Genomic DNA, 12,324 nt, shown 5'->3' on the forward strand with positions numbered 1-12,324 from the left:
TCACTCCCACCGATTACGAGTGTCTGTCATCACAGGCAAAAGCCACTGCACGATCTGAATGAGGGTAATGCAGGAGAGATCAGCTGTTCAAGACAGGGCATTACACCGGAGCAGTATTCATCAACGAGGGAGCCACAGCACGTGCCTCGAGGTTTTAGTTTTAGCGCTAACGCTGTGCAGCGCACAGTGGAGAAACAGGACGGCTGGGCAAGAGAGCCGCAACCAACTAATTTCGCGTCACTTGTACAGCAGGCGAAGTTGAGAAGTTGCACTGAATGTATTAATGTAAACAGCGTGCGGCTTAGTCCATTCGATGGAAATGCTCTCGATGGAGAGCAGAAAGGCGATGAGCCACTTGCCGGTTTGGTGTGTCAGGTGAAAAAGAGGTCGCACGTCAATGGAACTGGTAGGGAGCAGTTTGACGGGAAGCAGTCATGGCAGGCAGTGGTGCCAGAGGCGCGCCGAGTCGTAATGTTAGTGCACTAGAACTTTTGCAGTGGTAACTTCTCAGAAAAGAAAAGGAGAAAGCGCATTAAAAAGCGGCCAGGGTTGGGGTTTTGCGGTGGAACGACTGGGTTCTACGTTTTGCGTATTTTCCGTTAAAAAAAAAAGTCGTTAGGCCAGGACCACCGCGTGTGCGGCTCAAGTGCGACATGTAGCCGTAAGTTCTTTGGAAAATTGAACTACCGGCGTCATTGAAGGTAATTTTTGTTCTGGGTTTTCTTTTTTCAGTTTTGAAACATTTTTAAATGTAATTGCCGTGAACAGAACTTAATGTAGTAACTGGTTTTGCGTTTTCTTTTTTTTTAGAGTTTAGGTATGGCGTGTTACCGACGGGTGGTGACATTGTGAAAGGCTTTAAGTGGAAAGTCGGGTATTTATCGGCAACGGCAGTTCGAGAGTTTCGAACACGCTGGCATGAAACGTAGAGGCACAGGTAGCATTTCATTGAGTTACAGGACTTTGCGTTGATTTCTGAGTTGACGGCAACCAACCCCAGCGAAGCTTTTTGTTTGGCTACGAACGCATCGGAAACGACAATGAGAGCTTGTCTCTCCCAAACGATAGGTCAACGTGCACCATCAGTCGCATTCTTCAGTGAGAGGCTGAACCAGTCGCAACAAAAGGCGTTCACAGTTGAATGAGTGGCGATTGTCGGCGTCTCTCATAATCATATGGTGGTTTTGGGACGTTAAACCCCACAAACCAACGAGTGGCGATTGTGAAAAAGAAATTGTTCATATTCAAGGCACGCTGAATAAGGCTGCTTGTGCTCTTTCGCGTCTCGGATGATCACTGGATTGCCCGATTGTAACTCTTTGTGGCAATGGCATGCTTTGGCTGCCTTATATGGTTGCATTTTTGTTGTTGTTATATCGCCACTAAAGTAGTTTCTGTGAATTGAATGACTGTACAGGAGTTTGTATCGCACATTTAGGTGTTATGCGAAATGTCAAGTGGTTGATTGATTGATTTGTAGGGTTTAACGTCCCAAAACCACCATATGATTATGAGAGACGCCGTAATGGAGGGCTCCGGAAATTTCGACCACCTCGGGTTCTTTAATGTGCACCCAAATCTGAGCACACGTACCTACAACATTGCTGCCTTCATCGGAAATGCAGCCGCCGCAGCCCGGATTCGATCCCGCGACCTGCGGGTCAGCAGCCGAGTACCTTAGCCCCTAGACCACCGCGGCGAGGCAGTTATCCCAGACAAGAAACTCACTTTTTGAATGAAGGCCTCAACACGGTTCTGCAGGCCAAACCACTTGAACTCCACTGTAACGAGCTTGTACGCACACATCACCGGCTTGCAGCTCTTCATCCAGTCTCCTTTCAGGGGACCCCGCCCAGTCTTCTTGGAGACAAACGTTGATGGGTCTTCGTCCTCCTTGTAGTCCTGCGATGACAAGGTGAGATGTTAGCCATACCAGACATTGAGCTCAACTTGTGGGCAACCATTTCAGTGCTTTCCTACAATTATTTTGAGAGGAAATTTTTTTGTGAGTTATGTAGTAGGGCAAAACCTACGCTCCTAAAATATACAATATACTACACGTAGTGCATTGCCAGTTACTAGAAAAAGAACAAGCTTTTTAATCTTTCCTATAGATGGTTTCGGTGTTTGTAAACAAACCGGCTCCTGCCGAATGGCCTACCCCAGCAGATTTCCGGTAATGCTTTCTCAATGGTCCCGGCAGTGTTCTTGTGGTGTGCGAGTTTGCTGCTCTATTATTTGAGGCACATTCGTTACGATGTGTTTAGAGCAACGTCTAGCGGCTACATGAAGGGGCTCGACGTATCGTACAGCTAGTACAGCCACGGCCACTGCGTAGCTGACGGGTGCCACGCAAAATATCCGTCGTGGAGTAGCGGCTCCCCACTTCGTGTTACCTTTGACAGTGCCCGCACCTATGCAAACAGAAAATGCATAAAACTGCAGGAGAAGTTTGTCAGCGAACTTCACTGGGCAGGTTGGTTCTGCATGTTGTTATGACCGTCGTCAGTAGGCGCCGTGCTGTCGCTGCGAAACGTAGTCAGGCAGCTCTCCCACGCCCGGAACCACAGTTTCTCGGATCCAGAGGCGGGGAGCAACAAAAGGATTAGAAGACGGTCCGTAAGCCAATGTCTGACAAGCAATTCCTTTGGACTGGCTTGTTTAGCGAGACGGCGAAGCAGACCGACCGCATAGGTCGTGTCTCCACGATTCAAGTATATACTCCTTGGCTGCCCTTCCTGGGAAAAGCGGAAGAAGCAACCCGACCACCGAATTGTTCCGGGAAGGAACCCCATTTCTCCTATCCCCAGAGCATTGTGTAAAGAGGGGCAATAACTATTCGGCGGACCATATGCTATTAAATTATGCCCTGTGGGCAGTGTCTGTGTGTGTGATTGACGTTCCAATCATCGAGGAGGAGCCCAACAGGGTTTAAAACGACGCTGCAGAGTGCTGGACGTCGCTCTGAACCATGTAACAGTTCAACCACCACGCTCGTGGTTTGCGAAACTCAACCTCTCTATGCTGTAAATAAGTGTAAATAATGCCATGAACCTGTTTGTTTTTCGTATATCCATCTTGTCAGCGTTCGTTTCCTCAACCCAAAGTTACACCACGCTACCACAAGAGACCGGGTAGACCCCCGATATGCAACAACCGGTAAACAGTGCTGAGATCCGCAACAACTGGTGAACAGCGCAGAGATCCACAACAATGTCGACAATGTGAATGCGCTTTAAAGACACCGACAGGGAATCGACAGCGCACACCTGTCTTTTCCCTCTCCGTATCTTCAAAGCGCACCCACATCGCTAACATGCAGAAGAGTTGTCCGATTCACAGTGAAGTTGTTCAATTCAGCTTTTCGACTAGAACTGAAAACCTGACTTCTGTAGAACCACAAACTTATGTTTTCATCTAAGCACACAACCATGGGATAAAATACTTATTTCAGCGCCTGTGTCACACCGCACACTTCTCTAAGTGATCAGTGACAATCGGAAGTGTTCGTGCGACTGATAAATTACAAAATGTACTAATTTAATTACGTGATAGCATGAACTGCGGCTGTAGGGTCACTCGAATTATTATGGTTTACTCATGAGTAAGCTATTCATGAATCAAACTTTCAAGTTGAACAGACCTTAACCTACAGTCTATGTTGACACCGAAGGATATAACTTAGCTAGAATGGGGCAATGTTCATCAGCGTCATAAATACGGGAGATAAGTCATTTGCTCGCACAGATGGGAGCCCACTCGACGGAGTCGCTTTCAAAAAAATTAAATGCAACGACAATGAGACGTAGACACCACAACGTATACGCTGTGGGACAATTCATGTTAAGCGCAGTTACTTTGGGTCCCGTGTTGTTTCAAACAGTACACATCATTAATATTGCTCCAACTATGCGATGAATTTTCAGTGTTAGCTTTCACATCTTGCTACCCATTTCGGGCATCAGTACACTAATCTGCCACGGGTGGGAGACGACAACAACCGATGTGTTCCCGATAACTGGGGGCCTTCGACTAGTCTAACGCTTGAGTATCGCCTCTGTGCCATTAGTCTGCGCTGAGCTTTACATCGCCTTTGATGAAGTGGGCAGAACAAAAACCTACGCACTCTTAATGGGAATCCAGTTTTCTCCCACGATCGCTGCAGGGCAGGCACTCTGTCGATCGGCATTGGTCAGAAAACAGAACGTTCTGACTAGCATATAAGATTAGTTCACGCTTGTAGACTGCATCACAGCTGTGTCCAAATCGTCAGCGCTTCATCGGAATTATTTATTTATTTATTTAGGAGAATACTGCCAGTCTGAATGCCAGACTTTGGGCAGGGGTGGGCGGTACAATGAACACAAATGCAGGAAGTACAAAAAAATATTGAACAGATTATACAGTGGTACAAAAAAAAAGGAACGCGTTGATTCACATAGAAAGGAAACTGGAAATGCAGTCCACAATTGCCGTGCCATACAAGGCTATACTGAAAACTGCACGAAAGTAGTGCTCAGCAGGTTTTGCTGTGTGAAAAAAAAAAAAAAAAAAAAAAAAAAGTTCAAGTACAAGAATAGTCAGCAACAATTCAAAAAGTACATCCGGGCATGTTAGTTACAAGCGTGGCAAATTGTAAGGCAAATATTTTGTCTAAAATGGGCACAAGAACAAAGGCACTGTAAAGGAAATGGGAGTGTAGCTATCAGAAAGATGGAGCAGGTAACGCACGGAGAAATGATTTCAGATCGACACTTTCCAGAGCCTCTGGTGGCAATTTGTTCCACTCGTTGATTGCGCGGGGAAAAAAGGAGTACCGATATATGTTAGTATGACAGAGAAGCTCATCAATTCTTTTAGGGTGGGAGGAGCGCGTTTCGCGGCGCAAAATTGGTTTAATGTAATTGGTTTTCCGAATTGCTAGCTTGTCATTATATATGAGGTAGAACAACTTCATTCTTTCATGGTAACGTCTCCATTGCAAAGTTTTCAGCTTAGCGCTTTCCAAAAGAGCTGATGGAGATGTGTCGTGTCGGTAGGCATTAAACACGAACCGTACAGATTTTCGCTGTATTGATTCAAGTTTATCAATGTTAGCTTGTGTGTGGGGGTCCCATACAGGCGACGCGTATTCAAGTAATGGTATTACGTACGTTTTATATGCGAGTAGCTTAGTCTCGCGGGTTGCTTTAGCTAGCGTCCTTCGTAAATAACCTAGTTTTCTCAAAGCCTTTTTTTCAATGTAAGCTATGTGATCGTTCCACCTTAAATCAGATGTGATTACAAGGCCAAGGTACGTATATTGCGAAACGAATGATAAGGAGTGATTGCCTAGGTTGTATCGGAATTTTAAAGGATCTTTTTTGAGGGTTATGGTCATCGCAACAGTTTTTTTGGGGTTTATGTTCATTTGCCATTTCGTACACCAGTCTTGAATTTTAGATAAAGAATCGTTTAAAAGAAGCTGGTCGCTAGGATCATTCACTTCTTGATAAAGCACGCAGTCATCTGCGAAAAGCCTTATCTTAACTGGTATATCGCGGACAATGTCATTTATAAAAACCAAAAAGAAAAGAGGCCCCAGGACGGATCCCTGAGGTATGCCGGATTGAACTGGCGCGGATGGCGAGTTGGTTCCACCAACTGTGACGCACTGGTACCTGCAGCTCAAGTATGCTTCGATCCAGGCTAATAAAGAGTCATTTTTCAGAATCGCCTTGAATTTGATTAGAAGCTTACGGTGTGACACGCGGTCAAACGCTTTCTCAAAGTCTAGAAATAATATATCAATTTGGCTTTGTTTGTCCAGACCAGAGGCAAGGTCATGTACCATTTCGAGTAGCTGCGTAACCGTCGATAAGCCGCGTCGGAAGCCATGCTGGCGACTGTCTATTATGTTGTTGCTTTCGATAAACGCGGAAAGGTGCTTGAATATTATGTGTTCCAGAACTTTAACACATGCGCATAACAACGATATTGGTCTGTACGCGGAAGGTATGTACTGGTTTGCCTTTTTTGGTATGGGAGTTATTTTGGCGTAACGCCAGTCATGAGGAAGTTCTGCTCGAGAAAGAGATTTCCGAAAGATTAGGTTTAGGTACTTAGAACACCATTCTGCGTAGCGCACCAGAAAAGCATTAGGTATGTTGTCGATCCCACTAGATTTCTTATCATCTAACTTGAGCAGAAGGGAAAATACGCCCTCTTCATCTATTTCTATATTGTCAATCGGTGGCAAATCACCAAACAAAAGAAATTCAGGTTCCGTGCCATTATCATCAGTGAAAACTGAACAGAAGTATTCATTGAGTATGCGCGCTGTTTCTGAGCTGTTAGTCACCGCATTGCCGTCTAAGACAAGAGTAGGTGCCGATTTTTTATTTGGTGACAGATACCTCCAAAATTTCGCCGGGGACGAAGAAATAAACTTTTTTAGTTGCACGTTTTGATAATGAGCTTTAGCGTCAGCAATACAGTTTTTAAGCTGCAATCTCAGTGCGCAAACCAAGTTGCTTGTGGACGCTTCGTTGCGCCGTTTCAGTTTTTGTTTTACTTTTTTAAGTCTTCGTCCCAAGCGTACTATCTCTTTGGTTATCCAGGGGTTAGTGTTCCGTATTATTTTACGCTTACGTGGTACAAATTCGTCAATGCACTTTGTCACAAGGTTTTTGAAAAAGTTCCACAGGTGATTAACCGAGTGCTTATCCGACTCGTAGAGGGATACAAAGTGTGCGAAAGAGCTGTCTAGTACGTCAAGTACGTCAACATCACTTGCACGTGCAAACACAGGAACAAAAGTTTCTCGCTTTGTCACCTTGTGGATACAGCTTAATTGCATATCCAGGCATACAATTTTGTGGTCCGATATACCCTCTAAGATTCGGATAGTTGGATTTCGCTGTAATACCCTGTGGTTGACCAAGAATAGATCCAAGACTGATTGTTTGGTACCTTGGACTCGAGTAGGTGCATGAACAAGTTGTGTTAAATCATGAAACAACACAAGATCAAGAATATGTTCAGCCTCATTTGAAAGCGCATAGGGAAAGTCATTGTCCCAGGCAACGTGGGGAACGTTAAAGTCTCCAACAAGCATTAGATTACTGGAGTGATTTCTATAAGGCAATAAAAAGTTATTAAGCCTTTCGTAGAAAGATATGTCTGAACTAGGGGGCCTATAGAAACCGCCAATTATCAATGCACATTCTTTCAAGATAACCTTCACGACAACACATTCGATTCCTATGATGTCGGGCAGTCTCAACAACTCCAGCGAGTCCTTGAATATAATCGCAACTCCGCCACCACGCGTATCTCTATCGTTTCTAAGGATGCAGTAACCCGAGGGTGTAATTTCGTAATCACCAATGTCGCTGTTAAGCCATGTTTCTGTGATTACTATAATTTCTGGATTGTGCGCGATGACTATGCTTTCCAAATCGGTTGTTTTATTTACGATGCTGCGAGCATTAATGTTTAGGCAAGTAAAACTTTCTGTGTGACTGTGTGGTCACGCATCTTTTTGCCTTGCCCTAGATCGGCGTTTTGAAACTGATACTCTAGTCATTTGTTCGTCGTCCCATTCAAATAGCTCATCATCAATTCTAATTTTATCGTGCACGAGTCTGACTTTCCTTCCCGATTTGCGTAGGTCAGCCGTGCTATCCCAGAGCTGTTTTCTTATTTGCCTAGTGGCAGCGGAGAAGTCTTCAGACACTGACATGCGCTTTCCTTTTAGCTTAAAACAGTTTTGTAGAACGGTTATTTTTTCACGATGGTCGAACAATTTCAGTATCACAGGGCGAGGTTTATTTGGTTGGCGACGCCCCATTCTGTGTAATCTTTCTACTGAGTGTACTTCTACTCCCAAAGTATCTTTAAAAAGCTCAGTAACGACCTTCTCGCTTAGGACAACGGTTGATTCATTCTCGCTTTCCGGAATACCAAATACCACAAGGTTGTTGCGTCTGCTTCGGTCTTCTAAATCCACAAGCCTTTTTTCAAGGCACTGCACAGTTTTTTCGATTTTGTCAACTTTTTGCAGCTTGGATTCAATGGCGTTTAGCCTTTCTTGTATAAGTTTCTGACCATCAAGTAATTGTTTGAGAAGTTCCGCGGTACTAGGTCCGGGATTGAGCTCTACGTCTCCGCACAACATTAGCAAAGACCGTACAAGATCCCATGTATTCACAAAAAAAGCATGTAGACAGCTTGGGCACGTCAGCTGTATAAAACAACGATTGCTTGTTTTAACTGAGGAGTAATCGACACCAACCTGTACAAAGAACAGGAATGGGTTTGACATGACTCCGTTCCGATGCCAGCCGACGTGCCCACTGCGCGGGTGTTGCTGCAGCCGTCCTTTTATAGCCATAGTCGATGCAGTCGAGGCGCCATCATGCGGTGTAGAAAGATTCAGCACGTGCGGTTCTTGGTCATGGGTAAGCTGCTGATACGGGAGCGTGATGGCATTTATCTTCGTCTGCGTAGTCGATGCGCTGGCCGCCGTAGACACCACAGGCAGGAATACCTGTACAAAGAACAGGAATGGGTTTGACATGACGCCGTTCCGATGCCAGCCGACGTGCCCACTGCGCGGGTGTTGCTGCAGCCGTCCTTTTATAGCCATAGTCGATGCAGTCGAGGCGCCATCATGCGGTGTAGAAAGATTCAGCACGTGCGGTTCTTGGTCATGGGTAAGCTGCTGATACGGGAGCGTGATGGCATTTATCTTCGTCTGCGTAGTCGATGCGCTGGCCGCCGTAGACACCACAGGCAGGAATACCTGTACAAAGAACAGGAATGGGTTTGACATGACGCCGTTCCGATGCCAGCCGACGTGCCCACGGAATAATTTCAACCGCATTAAACATCGGAACACAAGCAGCCACGGCCAGCAACAAAGGCTAAAATCATGCAAAAACAAGCTAAACCGGAAGGTTCCAGGGTTGGTTTTCCGGGGAACGCACTATGTTGCCAGAGACCGGCAGGCTCGGGTGAAACCATCCATTGGCATTCACTATGCTGTCCCACAATGTGCTTTGTGGAGAAGCAATATAGTTATGTGCTTCACATTGACAATATTGAAGAAATTCTGTGGAGCACCAAAAGCACAGCCCAACAACTTTGCATGTCTGGACAGTTGCAAGTAACTGTGTCAAACTATGGAGGTCCAAGACTGAGTTGCTTCATGCTTCAAAGAGGAAGGCATGCAAACAGAAACATGCATGAAATGACTCACAATCACATACAGATTGGTCCAAGTAAATATGCAAGCACAATTCATTTGGAAGAGTATAATAAAGCAATTTTAGCTTCAGCATTCGCCGCATCTCTTCACTGTGCCACACACGTCTTTGGTGAAACGAAAAGATGCAACAGCTGCACAGATTGGTGTGTTTTTTTTCTCCTGCTCATGCCTTTGTCAACTTTCCTTAACGATGCTGATGAAGTTCATGATTTTCCCTTTAGCAGACCTCCCTAATTTACCAACACATTTACCTGCAACTATCTCACCATGCAGTTTATAGAAGTTCAAATAACTTAAACAAAATTCTCAAAAAGGGTGCACAATCACAGTATTGCTTCACCAGAAAGTATCGGAAGACAAAGAAGTGGATGCCGATGCAAATGAATAAGATCTTTTTCTAGCAACCAGCAGACATATAAGGTCCGTAAATAAGAAAGTTGGGCGAGTTGGCGATGGTTCATGTTTAAGTGTGAAGCGGCACACTGAGACGAGGCACAAAAGGACATGGCAACAGCTGCAATCAGAACTAGTTTATTTTGAAAAAACTTGGTCAATATGCATAAATGATTGCATTACTTTGCCTAGTGTACCATGTGTGACCATGACTTCCTAGTTATAACAATTTCCGGTGAGCTTCTGAAGAAGACACTTCTCAAATACTCAGAACAACTGATGCTCGACTGATACAATCACCCCTACCTACCTGGAAGGCCTTGATTACTTCTTCCCTGGTGAGCTGATCTTTGCGATTGTAAAGTATCTCAGTTTCAGTGAAAAGCATCAAGCAACCACATTCCAAGCAATGCAGTTTTTTGTGTGCTTGTGTTCTGAAAGCTGCCTGTTAACCCACCAGCCAGTTTGGCCAAAATACATCTTTCCATGTGGCAGATGCAAACAATACACTACTGCAGTTCTACACTTTACAAACGGAAATGCATGCCCTGAAACCTACAATTTTTTTGCCTACAATTTAAAATCCAGCCCGACAGATACTTTACCAAAGTTTTTGTTCGCCTCTGTCATACCTCCCGGTTTCATTTGCCTATGTCATGTACAGGGAAGATTTATTATAGAAATGCTGAATGAAGGAAAGCAAACTTATCACAAAACTGATTGCTCACTATTTTTTAAAGCGTTGAGTGCAATGGCTGGGACACTTGGCACGACTTATTTGCTTTCCCAGCTGAAGGCAGCAAGTATGACATTAGAATCTGCTCTGACCTGCCATGACAATATTGTGCGACAACTGTGAAACCACTAATAAATATGCGATTTATTACAATAATGTTATTCCTATGCTACTGTTTTCCTTTGAAAGCTGCCGCAATCCCAATTGCACATCACTTTAGTGCCCCTCTTCTCTGCAATACACCTTGAAAGTTGGAAAGTTTACTAAAGAAAGACAGGATCCATTTAGACTATTGGTGGACACTGCACTGAACCCATAATAGTGATGAAAGATTTTAGGAGCAAAAAAAAAAAAAAAAAAAACAGCATCCAGGCAGTTGCACAGACACAGTGCTGAACTTGCAACCACTTTGTTGCTTCGAATACAAGGCCTTATGGCTAGCATCAGGGCAACAAAAGTAATGAAAAAGCCCCATGACTTGGGGTTGCCAAAAAGGGTTAAGAAGTAATGATAACAATGCAGTTAGACCTCAAGCACACTTTTGATATACAAACTACATACAGGGTGTTTCAAGAGATTTCTCCAATATTGTTTAAAAATTGGCAAAAGAAGCTATTTGCTAGCTGTTTTCACAGTCGATTTTTTGTGGCGGCCGGCATCCTACGAGGGTTGAAGACATCATTTGGAATAGAAATTGGGAAAGTTAAAGTACCTTTTTAATTGGTGGAGTTTGGCAGACAAGTAAAATGAGAGAATTCAAGTCCTTCATGCGACGAACCCATTGCCACCTTGATATTTCGGAAAAGCGGCCTATAGTAATAACTACAAAATAATGGAATTCTAAATTCAGCGGTGAAACGGAAACTAAAGGACCGATGACCGCGACAAGCTGACTGCAATGACGTCACTGTTCAAAACAGTGGTTACAGGGGTGAAGTTTTCCCCCTTTCGTTAATGTATTTGCGTAATGCGTACTGTATTTGCGAGCGCAACCCAGACACCCACACAATGAAGTATGTTGATGGTCGATGTAACAACGCTCTCTCCTTTCAGTTGTGCTCTTTCGCGTTTCAGTTTCGCCGCAGCATTGGAGAGAACTTCATAAATTCACAGCTATTACTAGAGGCCGCTTCACCAAAACCCCAAAGCACCAATCAGTTCTAAGCATGAAAGACTAATTCTTTCATTTGACTTACCTGTCCAACTCCACTAACTAAAGCTGATTTAACTTTCCTAATCACTGTTCCTAATGTATTCAACACTCTTAAGATGCCTGCTACTGCAGAAAAAGCAACTGTCAAGACAGCAAGCAAATAGCCTTTTTTGCTTATTTTTGAACAATATTAGATCCATTTCTTAAAACACCCTGTATATTCTGACACACAAATGCAAATATGAATCCTAAATCAGACTGCCAAGAGATAAAACCAAACAAGCCGTGGTAGTTACTCAAGACTAAGATAAGAAGATAAAAAACATTGGCGAAGCTGGCTCTTAAACCATGCAAGGCTTGAAGCAGGAACGCTTTTGAAGGCTTCTAGTCCCTAGCGAGCTGATGCAAGTTCTGGCTTGTTTCTAGGCTTCATTTAAGAAATGCTAGGCTGTTTTTCCACGGTTGGCCCTTTTTTTGCAACTTGTTGCGAGGCTTTTTCATCCCTTCATTTCATATAATTTTCTTGCCATTGTTTCAATGAGTGCGATACAAGGGCCTTGAGCTTAAAGTAACAAAACAGTTGCAGTTCTGCACTGTGTCTTGCCAAGTATGAACCAACTCGCACAGGCATCGACTTTAACGTACTCGTTAGATGGCCATGACATAGCAGACTCACACTCAATCATGCAAAACAGTTTGCCATGCATGAGGAACGCTAACTAAATATCCCAGCACCACTTGTAGACAGCAAGACATTTAATTCAAGCATAATTACAAAAACTGCACAAAAAA

General features: G+C 44.1%; 1 protein-coding gene across 8 annotated transcripts in view; it reads right to left on the bottom strand.

Moving 5' to 3' along the window:
• Window positions 1–12,324, bottom strand: part of vib (phosphatidylinositol transfer protein vib) — a 126,608-nt gene that overhangs the window by 35,260 nt on the left and 79,024 nt on the right. For 4 of the 8 annotated variants that reach the window (XM_075891032.1, XM_075891033.1, XM_075891035.1 and 1 more), the window contains 2 exons: window positions 8,276–8,785; window positions 1,729–1,902 (listed from right to left, as the gene is read on the bottom strand). In XM_075891032.1, coding sequence (XP_075747147.1) covers window positions 1,729–1,902; window positions 8,276–8,785 — 684 coding nt within the window. The remainder of the gene's footprint in view (window positions 1–1,728; window positions 1,903–8,275; window positions 8,786–12,324) is intronic. The other 4 variants (XM_037419398.2, XM_037419389.2, XM_037419393.2 and 1 more) reach the window with 1 other exon arrangement.

The sequence above is a fragment of the Rhipicephalus microplus genome, chromosome 3 (genome assembly GCF_043290135.1).
Source record: "Rhipicephalus microplus isolate Deutch F79 chromosome 3, USDA_Rmic, whole genome shotgun sequence".
NCBI lineage: Eukaryota > Metazoa > Arthropoda > Arachnida > Ixodida > Ixodidae > Rhipicephalus > Rhipicephalus microplus.